The sequence below is a fragment of the Oncorhynchus kisutch genome, unplaced genomic scaffold, assembly GCF_002021735.2.
Source record: "Oncorhynchus kisutch isolate 150728-3 unplaced genomic scaffold, Okis_V2 Okis06b-Okis10b_hom, whole genome shotgun sequence".
Lineage (NCBI taxonomy): Eukaryota > Metazoa > Chordata > Actinopteri > Salmoniformes > Salmonidae > Oncorhynchus > Oncorhynchus kisutch.
In genome coordinates this window covers 15,624,933-15,643,073 of record NW_022261983.1, presented here as the reverse complement: position 1 = coordinate 15,643,073, position 18,141 = coordinate 15,624,933, and the positions used below count along the sequence as shown (strand labels likewise).

General features: G+C 51.5%; 1 protein-coding gene across 6 annotated transcripts in view; it reads right to left on the bottom strand.

Moving 5' to 3' along the window:
• The window catches only part of LOC109885559 (myosin-11-like), a 110,643-nt gene that overhangs the window by 37,494 nt on the left and 55,008 nt on the right, over window positions 1–18,141 (bottom strand). For all 6 annotated transcript variants that reach the window (XR_004206812.1, XR_004206813.1, XM_031813919.1 and 3 more), the window contains 11 exons: window positions 17,767–17,911; window positions 16,841–17,047; window positions 13,764–13,868; window positions 10,713–10,865; window positions 9,600–9,703; window positions 9,060–9,204; window positions 8,070–8,282; window positions 7,565–7,777; window positions 5,464–5,625; window positions 4,757–4,885; window positions 3,860–3,945 (listed from right to left, as the gene is read on the bottom strand). Coding sequence is in view for 4 of the 6 variants with exons in the window: in XM_031813919.1 (XP_031669779.1) it covers window positions 3,860–3,945; window positions 4,757–4,885; window positions 5,464–5,625; window positions 7,565–7,777; window positions 8,070–8,282; window positions 9,060–9,204; window positions 9,600–9,703; window positions 10,713–10,865; window positions 13,764–13,868; window positions 16,841–17,047; window positions 17,767–17,911 (1,662 nt within the window). In the remaining 2 variants the exon portion in view is untranslated. The remainder of the gene's footprint in view (window positions 1–3,859; window positions 3,946–4,756; window positions 4,886–5,463; window positions 5,626–7,564; window positions 7,778–8,069; window positions 8,283–9,059; window positions 9,205–9,599; window positions 9,704–10,712; window positions 10,866–13,763; window positions 13,869–16,840; window positions 17,048–17,766; window positions 17,912–18,141) is intronic.

Sequence of the window (18,141 nt, the reverse complement as noted above, 5' to 3'; positions counted from 1 at the left end):
TTGGGTTAAGGGTTAGGTTAGTTTTAGGGTATGGTTAGGTTTGGGTTAAGGGTTAGGTTAGTTTTAGGGTAGGGTTAGTTTGGGGTTAAGGGGTTAGGTTAGTTTTAGGGTATGGTTTGTGTTAAGGGTTAGGGTTGGGTAAGGTTAGGTTAGTTTTAGGGTATGGTAGGTTTGGGTTAAGGGTTAGGTTAGTTTAGGGTATGTTTGGGTTAAGGTTTAAGGGTTAGGTTAAGGGTTAGGTTAGTTTAGGGTATGGTTAGGTTTGGGTTAGGTTTGGGTTAGGTTTGGGTTAAGGGTTAGCTTAGTTTTAGGGTATGGTTAGGTTAGGTTTAAGGGTTAAGGTTAGTTTTAGGGTAGGGTTAGGTTAGTTTTAGGGTATGGTTAGGTTTGGGTTAAGGGTTAGGTTAGTTTTAGGGTAGGGTTAGGTTTAGGTTAAGGTTAGTTTTAGGGTATGTTTGGGTAAGGTTTAAGGGTTAGGTTTAAGGGTTAAGGTTAGTTTTAGGGTATGGTTAGGTGTGGGTTAGGTTTGGGTTAAGGGTTAGCTTAGTTTTAGGGTATGGTTAGGTTGGGTTAAGGGTTAAGGTTAGTTTTAGGTATGTTTGGGTTAAGGTTTAAGGGTTAGGTTTAAGGGTAAGGTTAGTTTAGGGTATGGTTAGGTGTGGGTTAGGTTTGGGTTAAGGGTTAGCTTAGTTTTAGGGTATGGTTAGTTGTTAAGGGTTAAGGTTAGTTTTAGTTAGGGTTAGGTTTGGTTAAGGGTTAGGTTAGTTTTAGGGTAGGGTTAGGTTTGGGTTAAGGGTTAGGTTAGTTTTAGGGTATGGTTTGTGTTAAGGGTTAGGTTTGGGTTAAGGGTTAGGTTAGTTTTAGGGTATGGTTAGGTTTTGGGTTAAGGGTTAGGTTAGTTTTAGGGTATGGTTTGGGTTAAGGGTTAGGTTTGGGTTAAGGGTTAGGTTAGTTTTAGGGTATGGTTAGGTTTGTGTTAAGGGTTAGGTTGGGTTAAGGGTTAGGTTAGTTTTAGGGTATGGTTAGGTTTGGGTTAAGGGTTAGGTTTGGGTTAAGGGTTAGGTTAGTTTTAGGAGAGGGTTAGGTTTGGGTTAGGTTTGGGTTAAGGGTTTAGCTTTAGTTTTAGGGTATGGTTAGGTTTAAGGGTTAAGGTTAGTTTTAGGTTAGGTTTGGGTTAAGGTTTAAGGGTTAGGTTTTAAGGGTTAAGGTTAGTTTTAGGGTATGGTTAGGTTTGGGTTAGGCTTGGGTTAGGTTTGGGTTAAGGGTTAGCTTAGTTTTAGGGTATGGTTAGGTTTAAGGGTTTAAGGTTAGTTTTAGGGTAGGGTTAGGTTTGGGTTTAAGGGTTAGGTTAGTTTTAGGGTATGGTTAGGTTTGGGTTAAGGGTTAGGTTAGTTTTAGGGTAGGGTTAGGTTAAGGGTTAGGTTAGTTTTAGGGTATGTTTGGGTTTGGGTTAGGCTTGGGTTAGGTTTGGGTTAAGGGTTAGCTTAGTTTTAGGGTATGGTAGGTTTAAGGGTTAAGGTTAGTTTTTAGGGTATGGTTAGGTTTGGGTTAGGTTTGGGTTAGCTTAGTTTTAGGGTATGGTTAGGGTTTAAGGGTTAAGGTTAGTTTTAGGTTAGGTTTGGGTTAAGGGTTAGGTTAGTTTTAGGGTATGGTTAGGTTTGGGTTAAGGGTTAGGTTGGTTAGTTTTAGGGTAGGGTTAGGTTTGGGTTAAGGGTTAGGTTAGTTTTAGGGTATTGTTTGGGTTAAGGGTTAGGTTAGTTTTAGGGTAGGGTTAGGTTTGTGTTAAGGGTTAGGTTAGTTTTAGGGTATGGTTAGGTTTGGGTTAAGGGTTAAGGTTAGTTTTAGGGTATGTTGGGTTAGGTTTAAGGGTTAGGTTTAAGGGTTAAGGTTACGTTTTAGGGTATGGTTAGGTTTGGGTTAAGGGTTTAGCTTAGTTTTAGGGTATGGTTAGGTTAGGTTTAAGGGTTAAGGTTAGTTTTAGGGTTAGGGTTAGGTTTGGGTTAAGGGTTAGGTTAGTTTTAGGGTATGGTTAGGTTTGGGTTAAGGGTTAGGTTAGTTTTAGGGTAGGGTTAGTTTAGGTTAAGGGTTAAGGTTAGTTTTAGGGTATGTTTGGGTTAAGGTTTAAGGGTTAGGTTTAAGGGTTAAGGTTAGTTTTAGGGTATGGTTAGGTGTGAGTTAGGTTTGGGTTAAGGGTTAGCTTAGTTTTAGGGTATGGTTAGGTTTGGGTTAAGGGTTAAGGTTAGTTTTAGGGTATGTTTTGGGTTAGGTTTAAGGGTTAGGTTTAAGGGTTAAGGTTAGTTTTAGGGTATGGTTAGGTTTGGGTTAGGTTTGGGTTAGGTTTGGGTTAAGGGTTAGCCTTAGTTTTAGGGTATGGTTAGGTTAGGTTTAAGGGTTAAGGTTAGTTTTAGGGTAGGGTTAGGTTTGGGTTAAGGGTTAGGTTAGTTTTAGGGTATGGGTTAGGTTTGGGTTAAGGGTTAGGTTAGTTTTAGGGTAGGGTTAGGTTTAGGTTAAGGGTTAAGGTTAGTTTTAGGGTAGGGTTAGGTTTAGGTTAAGGGTTAAGGTTAGTTTTAGGGTATGTTTGGGTAAGGTTTAAGGGTTAGGTTTAAGGGTTAGGTTAGTTTTAGGGTATGGTTAGGTGTGGGTTAGGTTTGGGTTAGGGTTAGCTTAGTTTTAGGGTATGGTTAGGTTTGGGTTAAGGGTTAAGGTTAGTTTTAGGGTATGTTTGGGTTAAGGTTTAAGGGTTAGGTTTAAGGGTTAAGGTTAGTTTTAGAGTATGGTTAGGTGTGGGTTAGGTTTGGGTTAAGGGTTAGCTTAGTTTTAGGGTATGGTTAGGTTTAAGGGTTAAGGTTAGTTTTAGGTTAGGTTTGGGTTAAGGGTTAGGTTAGTTTTAGGGTATGGTTAGGTTTGGGTTAAGGGTTTAGGTTAGTTTTAGGGTAGGGTTAGGTTTGGGTTAAGGGTTAGGTTAGTTTTAGGGTATGGTTTGTGTTAAGGGTTAGGTTTGGGTTAAGGGTTAGGTTAGTTTTAGGGTATGGTTAGGTTTGGGTTAAGGGTTAGGTTAGTTTTAGGGTATGGTTTGGGTTAAGGGTTAGGTTTGGGTTAAGGGTTAGGTTAGTTTTAGGGTATGGTTAGGTTTGTGTTAAGGGGTAGGTTTGGGTTAAGGGTTAGGTTAGTTTTAGGGTATGGTTAGGTTTGGGTTAAGGGTTAGGTTTGGGTTAAGGTTAGGTTAGTTTAGGAGAGGGTTAGGTTTGGGTTAAGGGTTAGGTTTGGGTTAAGGGTTAGTTTTAGGGTAGGGTTAGGTTTGGGTTAAGGGTTAGGTTAGTTTTAGGGTAGGGTTAGGTTTGGGTTAAGGGTTAGGTTAGGTTTGGGTTAGGTTTGGGTTAAGGGTTAGGTTAGTTTTAGGTTAGGTTTGGGTTAAGGGTTAGGTTAGTTTTAGGGTAGGTTTGGGTTAAGGGTTAGGTTAGTTTTAGGTTAGGGTTAGGTTTGGGTTAAGGGTTAGGTTAGTTTTAGGTTAGGGTTAGGTTTGGGTTAGGTTTGGGTTAGGTTCGTTTTAGGTTAGGTTTGGGTTAAGGGTTAGGTTAGTTTTAGGTTAGGGTTAGGTTAGGGTTAAGGGTTAGGTTAGTTTTAGGTTAGGGTTAGGTTAGGGTTAGGTTTGGGTTAGGTGTTAACAGTACTGAGGATGTTGTCACATGTCCAGATGTTCTACATCAATACAGATGAAGGAAAAGAGATGAGGCCATGTGTCCCATATTACATCCTATTCCCTTTATAGTGCACTACTTTAGACCACGGACCAATGGCCTATAGGGTGGCATTTGGGACACAGTCTAGGGGACCTTTTAAAAGTAGCCTACACACTCACTTCCCAGAGTTGCTGGCCAGCTCCTCAGACATCTCATCTCTTTCTGTCTCGGCCTGCTTACGAGCCCTCTCTGCCGCAGCCAAGTCCTACAGGGGGGACAAAGAGTGAAGAGATGGAGGAGGAGAGATGGGGGGGCATTTTAGGAGACAAGAACAGGAGAGAGACAGAGTGAAGGTTCTAGTGATGTGTGTATCACAAGGCAATATTCTCCCATGTTAACATGGGAGGACAAAGAGAGAGACAGAGGGAGAGGGGGGGGGGGGGAGAAAGGGCGAGAGAAGGGGGGGAGAAAGGGCAAGAGAAGGGGGGGGAAGAGAAGGGGGAGGACAACGAGAGAGAGAGGGAGAGAGAGAGAGGGGGGAGGGAGGGGCAGAGACAGAGGGGGGAGGACAAAGAGAGAGACAGAGGGAGGGAGAGGGAGAGAGAGGCGGGGGGAGGGAGGGGCAGAGACAGAGGGGGGAGGACAAAGAGAGAGACAGAGGGAGGGAGAGGGAGAGAGAGGCGGGGGGAGGGAGGGGCAGAGACAGAGGGGGGAGGACAAAGAGAGAGACAGAGGGAGGGAGAGGGAGAGAGAGGCGGGGGAGGGAGGGGCAGAGACAGAGGGGGAGGACAAAGAGAGAGACAGAGGGAGGGAGGGAGGGGCAGAGACAGAGGGGGGAGGACAAAGAGAGAGAGAGGGGGAGGGAGGGGCAGAGACAGAGGGGGGAGGACAAAGAGAGAGACAGAGGGAGGGAGAGGGAGAGAGAGGCGGGGGGAGGGAGGGGCAGAGACAGAGGGGGGAGGACAAAGAGAGAGACAGAGGGAGGGAGAGGGAGAGAGAGACGGGGGGAGGGAGAGGGAGAGAGAGACAGAGGGAGGGAGAGGGAGAGAGGGGGGGGGAGACAGAGAAGACTGTACCTCCTGTAGCTGCATGAAGCTGGCCTCCAGGGTCTTGGCTCTCCTCTCTGACTCCCTGGCTGAGGACAGTACCTCCTTCTGGGCTGCACGGGAATCCTCCACCTCCCTCTGGAGCTCCTTCATCTGGGCCTGAGGAGGAGGGAGGAGGAGAGGAGGAGAAGGAATAGGAGCCGGAGAGGGAGGAAATGGAAGTCATTAGTGGAGAAATGCTAAACGGACCCAGGATCAGAGTCTACACTGTCTAGAGACAACTTCCTCCTATAGCCAGGATCAGTCTACAGACAACTTCCTCCTACATCCAGGATCAGAGTCTACAGACAACTTCCCCCTACAGCCAGGATCAGAGTCTACAGACAACTTCCCCCTACAGCCAGGATCAGAGTCTACAGACAACTTCGCCCTACATCCAGGATCAGAGTCTACAAACAACTTCCCCCTACATCCAGGATCAGAGTCTACAGACAACTTCCCCCTACATCCAGGATCAGAGTCTACAGACAACTTCCCCCTACAGCCAGGATCAGAGTCTACAGACAACTTCCCCCTACATCCAGGATCAGAGTCTACAGACAACTTCCCCCTACAGCCAGGATCAGAGTCTACAGACAACTTCCCCCTACATCCAGGATCAGAGTCTACAGATAACTTCCCTACACCTTCCCTACATCCAGGATCTCAGTGTTGTTCCTCTGTGGTGTGTGACTGACCTGTATCTTGCGCAGCTGTTTGACGGCCTCGTCACGCCCCCTACTGGTGGCTTCCACCTGGTCCTCCAGATCATTCACCTCTCCTTCCAGCTTCTTCCTCCCTGCTGTCGCCCCCGCACGCTGCCTCCTCTCCTCCTCCAGCTCACCCTCCAGCTCACGCACCTGGAGGAGAGGGAGGGAGGGGAGAGAGGAGGAGAAAGAGAGAGAGGTTAGACGGCTGGTGCCCCCACACACTGCTTCCTCTCCTCCCGTTCACACACCTGGAGGAGAGGAAGGGAGGGGAGGGAAGGGAGAGAGGAGGGAGGGAGGGAGGGAGAGGAGTGAGGGGGGAAGGGGGAGGAGGGAGAGAGGAGGGGAAGGAGGGAGGGAGGGAGGGGAAGGAGGGAGGGAGAGAGGAGGGAGGGAGAGAGGAGGGAGGGGGGGAGAGGAGAGAGGAGGGAGGGGAGAGGAAGGAGGGAGGGAGAGAGGAGGAGAAGGAGGGAGGGAGGGAGAGAGGAGGGGGAGGGGAAGGAGGGAGGGAAGATAGAGAGGAAGAGAGAGAGGAAGGAGGGAGGGAGAGAGGAGGAGAAGGAGGGAGGGAGGGAGAGAGGAGGGGGAGGGGAAGGAGGGAGGGAAGATAGAGAGGAAGAGAGAGAGGAAGGAGGGAGGGAGAGAGGAGGGGAAGGAGGGAGGGAGAGAGGAGGGGAAGGAGGGAGGGAGGGAGAGAGGACGGGGGAGAGGAAGGAGGGAGGGAGGGAAGGTAGAGAGGAGGGAGGGAGGGAGGAAGAGAGGAGGGGAAGGAGGGAGGAAGAGGCAGAGAGGTTAGAGGGCTGTCACCCCCACATGCTGCCTCCGCTCCTCCTCCAGCTCACGCCCCAGGAGAGAATGAGGGAGATTAGACACCCCCTCTCCTCCTGTATTGCTTTTAATCTTTTTAAATGAATTGATCTTATTAACACTTTGTTCTAGCTAGCTATTTGTGTAGGTAGCTATCAAGTAAACGCAATGATAAACGCTCCTTCCCCTGGTCCTACCTGTTTCCATAGTTGTTTCTACCTCTCCTCCTTCTGTCTCCTCCTCCCCCTTTCTCCTCCTCTCCTCTCTTCCCCCTTTCTCCTCTTCTCCTCCCTGTCTCCTCCTTCCCTGTCTCCTCCTCTCCTTCCCGTCTCCAACCTGTTTTAGTAGTTGTCTCCTCCTCTCCTCCCCCTTTCTCCTCCTCTCCTCTCCTCTCCTCTCCTCTCCTCTCCTCTCCTCTCCTCTCCTCTCCTCTCCTCTCCTCTCCTCTCCTCTCCTCTCCTCCTCTCCTCCGACTCCTCCTTCCCTGTGTCCTCCTCCCGCCTCCTCGTTCCCTGTCTCCTCCTCCCGTCTCCTCCTCTCCTTCCCGTCTCCAACCTGTTTTAGCAGTTGTCTCCTCCTCTCCTCTCCTCCCCTGTCTCCTCCTCCCCTCCCCGTCTCCTACCTGTTTCAGTAGTTGTTTCCTCCTCTCCTCTCCTCCCCTTTCTCCTCCTCTTCCCCCTGTCTCCTACCTGTTTCAGTAGTTGTCTCCTCCTCCCCTCCCCCTGTCTCCTCCTCCCCTCCCCTGTCTCCTCCTCCCCTCCCCCTTTCTCCTCTTCTTCTCCCGTCTCCTCCTTCCCTGTCTCATTCTCCCCTGTCTCCTCCTCTCCTCCCCTGTCTGCTCCTCTCCTCCCCTGTCTACTCCTCCCCTCCCCTGTCTCCTCCTCCCCTCCCCTGTCTCCTCCCTCCCTGTCTCATTCTCCCCTGTCTCCTCCTCCCCTCCCCTGTCTTCTCCTCTCCCCCCATCTCCTACCTGTTTCAGTAGTTGTTTCCTCCTCTCCTCCCCTGTGTCCTCCTCTCCTCCCCTGTCTCCTCCTCCCCTCCCCTGTCTTCTCCTCTCCTCCCCGTCTCCTACCTGTTTAAGTAGTTGTTTCCTCCTCCCCTCCCCTGTCTCCTCCTCTCCTCCCCTGTCTCATCCTCCCCTCCCCTGTCTCCTCCTCCCCTCCCCGTCTCCTACCTGTTTCAGTAGTTGTCTCCTCCTCCCCTCCCCTGTCTCCTCCTTCCCTGTCTCATTCTCCCCTGTCTCCTCCTCCCCTCCCCTGTCTTCTCCTCTCCCCCCGTCTCCTACCTGTTTCAGTAGTTGTTTCCTCCTCTCCTCCCCCTGTTCGTCTCGTCCCTGCAGGTCTCTGTCATGCTGTGTCTTCATGGCCTGCGTGTTGACCTCCAGACGTAGCTTAGCATCCTCCGCGACCTGTAGCTCGTCCTCCAGCTCCTCCATCTGGGTCCGCATCTCATCCAGCACCGCCTCCAGACCTCGCTTTGTCTTCTCCAACTCATGGACCTGGCCAACCCACAACACAATCAGTCACAATGAACCTGACAACAGGGGCACAAGAGAGAGAGACAAAGAAAGAGAGAGCTTGATGGAGAGAGAGAAAGAGAGGGAGAGAAAGGGAGGGAGGGAGAGAAAGGGAGAGAGTGAAAGAGAGGGAGAGAAAGGGAGAGAGAGAAAGAGAGAGAGAGAAAGAGAGGGAGAGAAAGAGACGGAGAGAAAGGGAGATAGTGAAAGAGAGAGAGAAAAAGAGAGGGAGAGAAAGAGAGGGAGAGAGCGAGAGAGATACAAACACACTCACGTTCTTCCCGACATCGTCCTTGGAGCTGACCAGGTCCTCCATCTCTGCCCTGAGGGCCTTGTTGCTTCTCTCCTGCTCCTCCAGGGAGCCCTGCATCTCCTCCAAGGCCCTCCCCAGAGCCAGCACCCGCGTCTCCTTCTCTCTGGCCTCCGCCTCCGCTCGGTCACGCTCCTCAGCATACTTACCGGAGATGGAACGCTCCTCTGCTAGCATCTGAGAGAGTGGAGGAGAGGTGGAGGAGAGGAGGGAGGAGAGGAGAGGTGGGAGGGAGGGAGGGAGGAGGGGAGGAGAGGAGGGAGGGAGAGGGGAGGAGAGGTGGAGGAGAGGAGAGGAGAGGAGGGGAGGAGAGGAGGGAGGGAGAGGGGAGGAGAGGAGGGAGGAGAGGAGGGAGGGAGAGGGGAGGAGAGGAGGGAGGTGGGAGGGAGGGAGAGGGGAGGAGTGGAGTGGTGGGAGGGAGGGAGGGAGGGAGGGAGGGAGGGAGGGAGGGAGGGAGGGAGGGAGGGAGGGAGGGAGGGAGGGAGGGAGGGAGGGAGGGAGGGAGGAGAGGTGGGAAAGAGGAGATTTTCACAGGTGGAGGCAAAGATAATAGCTGTTAAAAGGTTGGCAAGACAGCACAAACAGATACGGAACCAGGCTAAGAAATGATCTCTGTTGTGTGGAGGGTGTTGTGTTCATTATGATACTTGTTGTTACTGACTTCCCTTTCTTAATTGCCCCTGAGGGGATAAATTAAGTTGAATTGAGTTGAAATGAATTGGATTGAATTGAAATGAGTTGAATCGATTTGAGTTTAATGAAGTTGAATGGAGTTGAAATGAATTGAGTTGAATGGAACTGAGTTGAATCGATTGAGTTTAATGAAGTTGAATTGAGTTGAATGGAACTGAGTTGTATCGATTTGAGTTGAATGAAGTTGAATTGAGTTGAATGGAACTGAGTTGAATTGATTTGAGTTTAATGAAGTTGAATTGAGTTGAATGGACTACTAACCTGGTCAAACTTCCTCTGTTTCTTTTCCAGGTTGGAGACCAAGGTTCTCTGGTTGTCCAGGTCCATCAGAATGTCCTCCAGTTCCTGCTGTAGTCTGATCCTGTTCTTCTCCAGTTTATCATAGACACACACCTTCTCCTCATACCTACAAACACACCATGGAGGAGTAACATATAGTTACCTACGGTTAGTTATATATATTATATACAGTATGTCTATACAGATGCAGGATCTTCTTTTGACCAGTAATGTCGCAGCAAAATAATGCTGCAGCAACAGGATTTGAACGTTTGAAGTCCATAATGTTGCTACTAGCTAGTCCCCCCAAAAAGTGCAATACTGTTAATATAACTGTGTGTTGGTGCAGGTTTTCCAGTGAATTTATTTAAATCACGAAGATCATCTGCTCATTCCTGCTGCGCAGGAAAATTCTCAGCAACAAATTGAGTGATCAAATTAAGATCCTACACATGTTTTATTCTAAATATATATCTAACTATTATATACAGTATATTTATCTTATATGTGTAATTGTCGTACTGTGAGTTGGCAGCCTCCAGGTCTCTCTGCAGGCGTTTCTTCCCCTCTTCCAGGAGTTCCACTGTTCCCTGCTGCTCATCCAGATGCTTCTTACAGTCAGACAGCTGAAGAGAGAGGGGGTCAAAGGTCAAACTCTATATTCTCTTTCTGTAACAGTACTGATCTCTCTCTCTCTCTCTCTCTCTCTCTCTCTCTCTCTCTCTCTCTCTCTCTCTCTCTCTCTCTCTCTCTCTCTCTCTCTCTCTCTCTCTCTCTCTCTCTCTCTCTCTCTCTCTCTCTCTCTCTCTCTCTCTCTCTCTCTCTCTCTCTCTCTCTCTCTCTCTCTCTCTCTCTCTCCCTCCCACTCCCGCCCTCTCTCTCCCTCCCTCTCCCTGCATGTTGAGGCAGGAGGCCTGTCTCTCTACTGTCCTGCATGTTGAGGCTGGAGGCCTGTCTCTGTACTGACCTGCATGTTGAGGCTGGAGGCCTGTCTCTGTACTGACCTGCATGTGAGGCTGGAGGCCTGTCTCTCTACTGTCCTGCATGTTGAGGCTGGAGGGCCTGTCTCTCCACTGTCCTGCATGTTGAGGCAGGAGGCCTGTCTCTCTACTGTCCTGCATGTTGAGGCTGGAGGCCTGTCTCTCTACTGACCTGCATGTTGAGGCTGGAGGCCTGTCTCTCTACTGTCCTGCATGTTGAGGCTGGAGGCCTGTCTCTCTACTGTCCTGCATGTTGAGGCTGGAGGCCTGTCTCTGTACTGACCTGCATGTTGAGGCTGGAGGCCTGTCTCTCTCTACTGACCTGCATGTTGAGGCAGGAGGCCTGTCTCTCTACTGTCCTGCATGTTGAGGCTGGAGGCCTGTCTCTCTACTGACCTGCATGTTGAGGCTGGAGGCCTGTCTCTCTACTGACCTGCATGTTGAGACTGGAGGCCTGTCTCTCTACTGACCTGCATGTTGAGACTGGAGGCCTGTCTCTCTACTGTCCTGCATGTTGAGGCTGGAGGCCTGTCTCTCTACTGTCCTGCATGTTGAGGCTGGAGGCCTGTTTCTCTACTGTCCTGCATGTTGAGGCTGGAGGCCTGTCTCTGTACTGACCTGCATGTTGAGGCTGGAGGCCTGTCCCTCTACTGACCTGCATGTTGAGGCTGGAGGCCTGTCTCTCCACTCCTCTCTTGGCCTCTGTCTCTTCCTCCAGCTGTTCTAGAAGGTTGTTCCTGTCTTCCTCTGTCTGGCGAAGACGACCTGACAGGTTCAGCTTCTGACGAGTCTCCTCTGACAACAACTCCTGGAGGGGGGAGGGGAGGAGAAAGGGGGGAGAGAGGGGGGAGGAGAGAGGGCGAGGGGAGAGGAGGAGGGGGAGGGGAGAGAGGGGGAGGGGAGAGAGGAAGAGAGGGGGGGAGGGAGGAGAGGAGGAGAGAAGGGGAGAGAAAGGGGGAGTAGAGAGGGGGAGGGGAGAGGAGGAGGGGGAGGGGAGAGTGGGGAGAGGGTGGAGAGAGGAGGGGAGGGGGAGGGGAGAGAGGAGGAGAGGGGGAGAGGAGAGAGGAGGAGAAAGGGAGAGGGGGGGAGAGGGGGAGGGGAGAGAGGAGGAGAAAGGGAGAGGGGGGGGAGAGAGGAGGAGAGAGGGAGGGGAGAGAGGAGGAGAGGGGGGAGAGAGGGAGGAGAGAGGAGGAGAGGGGGAGGGGGAGAGAGGAGGAGGGGAGAGAGAGGGGGAGAGGAGAAAGGGAGAGAGGGGGGAGAGGGGGAGGGGAGAGAGGAGGAGGGGAGAGAGAGGGGGAGAGGAGAAAGGGAGAGAGGGGGGAGAGGGGGAGGGGAGGAGAGAGGAGGAGAAGGGAGAGGAGAGAGGGGGGGAGAGAGGAGGAGAGAGGGAGGGGAGAGAGGAGGAGAGGGGGATGGGAGAGAGGAGGAGAGGGGGAGGGGAGAGAGGAGGAGAGGGGGGAGAGAGGGAGGAGAGGGGGAGGGGAGAGAGGAGGAGGGGAGAGAGGAGGAGAGGGGGGAGAGAGGGGGGAGAGGAGAGAGGAGGAGAAAGGGAGAGAGGGGGGAGAGGGGGGAGGGGAGAGAGGAGGAGAAAGGGAGAGAGGGGGGAGAGAGGAGGAGAGAGGGGGGAGAAAGGGAGAGAGGGGGAGAGGGGGAGGGGAGAGAGGAGGAGAAAGGGAGAGAGGGAGAGAGGAGGAGAGAGGAAGGGGAGAGGAGGAGAGAGGGGGGAGAAAGGGAGAGAGGAGGAGAGAGGGGGGTAGAGAGGAGGAGAGAGGGGGGGAGAGAGGAGGAGAGAGGGGGGAGAGAGGAGGAGAAGAGGAGGAGAAGGAGAGGGAGGAGAGAGGGGGGGAGAGAGAAGGAGAGAGGGGGGGGAGAGAGGAGGAGAAAGGGAGAGAGGAGGAGAAAGGGAGAGAGGAGGAGAAAGGGAGAGAGGAGGAGAAAGGGAGAGAGGAGGAGAAAGGGAGAGAGGAGGAGAGGGAAACAGATAAACATAAACAGGTTGTGGTGGTGTGTTGTCGTTCACTTTAGCCTCAAACTTAAAATGACTTAAAAATCTAAGTATTAGACAGGGGGGCAACCGAAAAATAACCTCTGTTTATCTCTCACTCCGAGAAGGTTTCCCTGTCAGCTGAACATCCCATATCTATTCAGTCTTTCCCCTACCAGTTGTATGGGGGCTGTGCTTTGGCAAAGTGGGTGGGGTTATATCCTTTCTGTTTGGCCCTGTCCGGGGGTGTCCTCGGATGGGGCCACAGTGTCTTCTGACCCCTCCTGTCTCAGCCTCCAGTATTTATGCTGCAGTAGTTTATGTGTCGGGGGGCTGGGGTCAGTTTGTTATATCTGGAGTACTTCTCCTGTCCTATTCGGTGTCCTGTGTGAATCTAAGTGTGCCTTTCTAGGGAGTTTTTCCTAGCCACCGTGCTTCTACACCTGCATTGCTTGCTGTTTGGGGTTTTAGGCTGGGTTTCTGTACAGCACTTTGAGATATCAGCTGATGTACGAAGGGCTATATAAATAAATTTGATTTGATTTGTTCTGTGAAGTAAGTTAGAGTCCTGTAGGTCTGAGTCTCACCCGAGAGTCCTGTAGGTCTGAGTTCCTGTAGGTCTGAGTCTCACCCGAGAGTCCTGTAGGTCTGAGTCCTGTAGGTCTGAGTCTCACCCGAGAGTCCTGTAGGTCTGAGTCTCACCTGACAGTCCTGTAGGTCTGAGTCTCACCCGAGAGTCCTGTAGGTCTGAGTCTCACCCGAGAGTCCTGTAGGTCTGAGTCTCACCCGAGAGTCCTGTAGGTCTGAGTCTCACCTGAGAGTCCTGTAGGTCTGAGTCACCTGAGAGTCCTGTAGGCCTGAGTCCTGTAGGTCTGAGTCCTGTAGGTCTGAGTCTCACCGAGAGTCCTGTAGGTCTGAGTCTCACCCGAGAGTCCTGTAGGTCTGAGTCTCACCCGAGAGTCCTGTAGGTCTGAGTCTCACCCGACAGTCCTGTAGGTCTGAGTCTCACCCGAGAGTCCTGTAGGTCTGAGTCTCACCCGAGAGTCCTGGAGGTCTGATTATCACCCGAGAGTCCTGTAGGTCTGAGTCTCACCCGAGAGTCCTGTAGGTCTGATTCTCACCCGAGAGTCCTGTAGGTCTGAGTCTCACCCGAGAGTCCTGTAGGTCTGAGTCTCACCCGAGAGTCCTGTAGGTCTGAGTCTCACCTGAGAGTCCTGTAGGTCTGAGTCCTGTAGGTCTGAGTCTCACCCGAGAGTCCTGTAGGTCTGAGTCTCACCCGAGAGTTCTGTAGGTCTGAGTCTCCCCCGAGAGTCCTGTAGGTCTGAGTCTCACCCGAGAGTCCTGTAGGTCTGAGTCTCACCCGAGAGTCCTGTAGTCTGAGTCTCACCCGAGAGTCCTGTAGGTCTGAGTCTCACCCGAGAGTCTGTAGGTCTGAGTCTCACCCGAGAGTCCTGTAGGTCTGAGTCTCACCCGAGAGTCCTGTAGGTCTGAGTCTCACCCGAGAGTCCTGTAGGTCTGAGTCTCACCCGAAAGTCCTGTAGGTCTGAGTCTCACCTGAGAGTCCTGTAGGTCTGAGTCTCACCTGAGAGTCCTGTAGGTCTGAGTCTCACCCGAGAGTCCTGTAGGTCTGAGTCTCACCCGAGAGTCCTGTAGGTCTGAGTCTCACCTGAGAGTCCTGTAGGTCTGAGTCTCACCTGAGAGTCATGTAGGTCTGAGTCTCACCTGAGAGTCATGTAGCTGGGACCCCAGACTGACCAGGTCTTTACTCAGTTTAATGTTCTTCCCCTCCACCTCATTCAGCAGACCGCTCACACTGTCCAACTCAGACTGGAACAGAGGGATGAGAGAAGAAGGGGATGAGAGGAGAAGGGTTGAGAGGAGAAGTGGATGAGAGAAGAAGGGGATGAGGGGAGAAGTGGATGAGAGGAGAAGTGGACGAGAGAAGAAGGGATGAGAGAAGAAGTGGACGAGAGGAGAAGGGGATGAGAGGAGAAGGGGATGAGAGGAGAAGGGGATGAGAGGAGAAGGGGATGAGAGAAGAGTGGGATGAGAGAAGAGGGATGAGAGAAGAGTGGGATGAGAGAAGAGTGGGATGAGAGAAGAGTGGGATGAGAGAAGAGTGGGATGATGAGAGAAGAGTGGGATGAGAGGAGAAGTGGATGAGAGAAGACAGGGAAAGAAGAAGTGGATAGGAGAAGACAGGGAAAGAAGAAGTGGATGGAGAAGACAGGGAAAGAAGAAGTGGATGGGAGAAGACAGGGAAAGAAGAAGTGGATGGGAGAAGACAGGGAAAGAAGAAGTGGATGGGAGAAGACAGGGAAAGAAGAAGTGGATGAGAGAAGACAGGGAAAGAAGAAGTGGATGAGAGAAGACAGGGAAAGAAGAAGTGGATGGGAGAAGACAGGGAAAGAAGAAGTGGATGAGAGAAGACAGGGAAAGAAGAAGTGGATTGGAGAAGACAGGGAAAGAAGAAGTGGATGGGAGAAGACAGGGAAAGAAGAAGTGGATGGGAGAAGACAGGGAAAGAAGAAGTGGATGGGAGAAGACAGGGAAAGAAGAAGTGGATGAGAGAAGAAGTGGATGGGAGAAGACAGGGAAAGGAGAAGTGGATGAGAGAAGACAGGGAGAGAAGAAGGGGATGAGAGAAGAAGTGGATGAGAGAAGACAGGGAGAGAAGAAGGGGATGAGAGAAGAAGTGGATGAGAGAAGACAGGGAAGAAGAAGTGGATGGGAGAAAGACAGGGAAAGAAGAAGTGGATGAGAGGAGAAGTGGATGGGAGAAAGACAGGGAAAGAAGAAGTGGATGGGAGAAGACAGGGAAGAAGAAGTGGATGAGAGGAGAAGTGGATGAGAGAAGACAGGGAGAGAAGAAGTGGATGGGAGACGGACAGGGAAGAAAAAGTGGATGGGAGAAGACAGGGAAAGAAGAAGTGGACGGGAGAAGACAGGGAAAGAAGAAGTGGATGGGAGAAGAAGGGAAAGAAGAAGTGGATGGGGAGAAGACAGGGAAAGAAGAAGTGGATGGGAGAAGACAGGGAAAGAAGAAGTGGATGGGAGAAGACAGGGAAAGAAGAAGTGGATGGGAGAAGACAGGGAAAGAAGAAGTGGATGAGAGAAGAAGGGGATGAGAGGAGAAGTGGATGAGAGAAGAAGGGGATGAGAGAAGAAGGGGATGAGAGGAGAAGTGGATGAGAGAAGAAGGGGATGAGAGGAGAAGTGGATGGGAGAAGAAGTGGATGGGAGAAGAAGTGGATGGGAGAAGACAGGGAAAGAAGAAGTGGATGGGAGAAGACAGGGAAAGAAGAAGTGGATGAGAGAAGACAGGGAAAGAAGAAGTGGATGAAAGAAGAAGTGGATGAGAGAAGAAGTGGACGAGAGGAGAAGTGGACGAGAGGAGAAGTGGACGAGAGGAGAAGTGGATGAGAGAAGAAGGGGATGAGAGAAGAAGGGGATGAGAGAAGAAGGGGATGAGAGAAGAAGTGGATGAGAGAAGAAGTGGATGAGAGGAGAAGTGGATGAGAGGAGAAGGGGATGAGAGAAGAAGTGGATGAGAGGAGAAGTGGATGAGAGGAGAAGGGGATGAGAGAAGAAGGATGAGAGGGGAAGGGGATGAGAGAAGGAGGGGATGAGAGAAGGAGGGGATGAGAGAAAAGAGTAGCAGGTTGTCACAAACATGAAATAATAACTGATGATGTCATCATGTGAATAAAACCCAATCCGCTCCTTCATCCCCAAGTCCTTGGCTGTAAAACCACAATACCTTCTCAGTCAACTTACCAGGTGAACATCAGGGGTGAGCAGACGCCATAGTGTTCAATGACTATTTCTGGGCTGTTGTTTAGCGTTCTCAGATGGGTCACAGCCATACATAGAGGACAGTTGTACTAAGGACAACCCCCTGCTCCACAGCCATACATAGAGGACAGTTGTACTAAGGACAACCCCCTGCTCCACAGCCATACATAGAGGACAGTTGTACTAAGGACAACCCCCTGCTCAACAGCCATACATAGAGGACAGTTGTACTAAGGACAACCCCCTGCTCAACAGCCATACATAGAGGACAGTTGTACTAAGGACAACCCCCTGCTCAACAGCCATACATAGAGGACAGTTGTACTAAGGACAACCCCCTGCTCAACAGCCATACATAGAGGACAGTTGTACTAAGGACAACCCCCTGCTCCACAGCCATACATAGAGGACAGTTGTACTAAGGACAACCCCCTGCTCAACAGCCATACATAGAGGACAGTTGTACTAAGGACAACCCCCTGCTCAACAGCCATACATAGAGGACAGTTGTACTAAGGACAACCCCCTGCTCCACAGCCATACATAGAGGACAGTTGTACTAAGGACAACCCCCTGCTCAACAGCCATACATAGAGGACAGTTGTACTAAGGACAACCCCCTGCTCAACAGCCATACATAGAGGACAGTTGTACTAAGGACAACCCCCTGCTCGTGTTTCAGGCTTCAAACGTTTGTCACTATTATTTCCATCTGACGTGTGATGTGGTACAGATGTAGGATATTAATTTGATCACCCTGTTGCAGGATACATTTTCTGCAAACATGTCGTGTATTTGAGGTTTAAAAAAGTTTAACTAATTTCCACTTTGGAGTTTCAGACTTGATTTTCCCTTACGAAGAATGTATCAACCCCTACTAAAATGTCCATGAATTACAATCCACATAATAATTCCAATTTCCTGTTGCTGTGGGATTATTTTCCTGCTGTAGCAAACTGGTTCAAATTAAGGTCCTACATCTGTAGCCAGTGTACGCTACTCACGGTCAACTTAGAGACTCGTTCTCCCAGCTCCCCCCTCTGTCTCTCGCTGTCGTTGTAGCGCGACTGCAAGTCTGACAGCTGACCTTCGATCTTCTTCCTCTTGTGCTCCACCTCCTGCTTGGCGTTGGCCAATGAGTGGAGGTCTGCGCTGAGGTCAGATGACTCCTTCTCCAATCCCTGCTTAGCCTTCTCCAGACTGGCTCGCACCTGGGGAGAGAAGGGAGGGTTGGGAGAGACGGGAGGGTGGAGGGAATGAGGGAGTGGAGAGAGACGGGAGGGTGTGAGGAGTGGGGAGAGACGGGAGGGTGTGAGGGAGTGGAGAGAGACAGGAGGGTGTGAGGAGTGGGGAGAGACGGGAGGGTGTGAGGAGTGGGGAGGGACAGGAGGGTGTGAGGAGTGGGGAGGGACAGGAGGGTGTGAGGGAGTGGGGAGAGACAGGAGGGTGTGAGGAGTGGGGAGAGACAGGAGGGTGTGAGGAGTGGGGAGAGACAGGAGGGTGTGAGGAGTGGGGAGAGAAGGGAGGGTGTGAGGAGTGGGGAGAGAAGGGAGGGTGGAGGGAATGAGGGAGTGGGAAAGAAGGGAGGGTGGAGGGAATGAGGGAGTGGGGAGAGAAGGAGGGTGGAGGGAATGAGGGAGTGGAGAGAGAAGGGAGGGTGGAGGGAATGAGGGAGTGGGAGAGAAGGGAGGGTGGAGGGAATGGGGAGAGAAGGGAGGGTGGAGGGGATGAGGGAGTGGGGAGAGAACGGAGGGTGGAGGGAATGAGGGAGTGGGGAGAGAACGGAGGGTGGAGGGAATGAGGGAGTGGGGAGAGAAGGGAGGGTGTGAGGAGTGGGGAGAGAAGGGAGGGTGTGAGGGAATGAGGGGAGACGGGAGGGTGTGAGGGAGTGTGTGTGTGTGTGTTCCCATGCAGGCGTCAGGTGTGTTACCCTCTTGGCCTGCTCCAGTTGTTCAGACAGTTCCTCAACAGTCTGTGTGTGTTTCTGTCTCATCTCCTGGACCTGAGCTTCATGGTTCCTCCCTTCCTCCTCCATCACCTTCTTCAACACGGCAACCTCCTGCTCTCGCTTCGTCCTGGAGAACACAACACAGAGCAACCATCAGTGTGTGTGTCCCAATTGGAGCCGGACCGTAGTTCCTGCTGTGCAGTGGTGGAATCCAGTGGTGTCCACTAGAGGTCAAACTGAGACCGTATGGTCAGGATGTGGTGTCCTCTAGAGGTCACTAGAGGTCAAACTGAGACCGTATGGTCAGGATGTGGTGTCCTCTAGAGGTCACTAGAGGTCAAACTGAGACCGTATGGT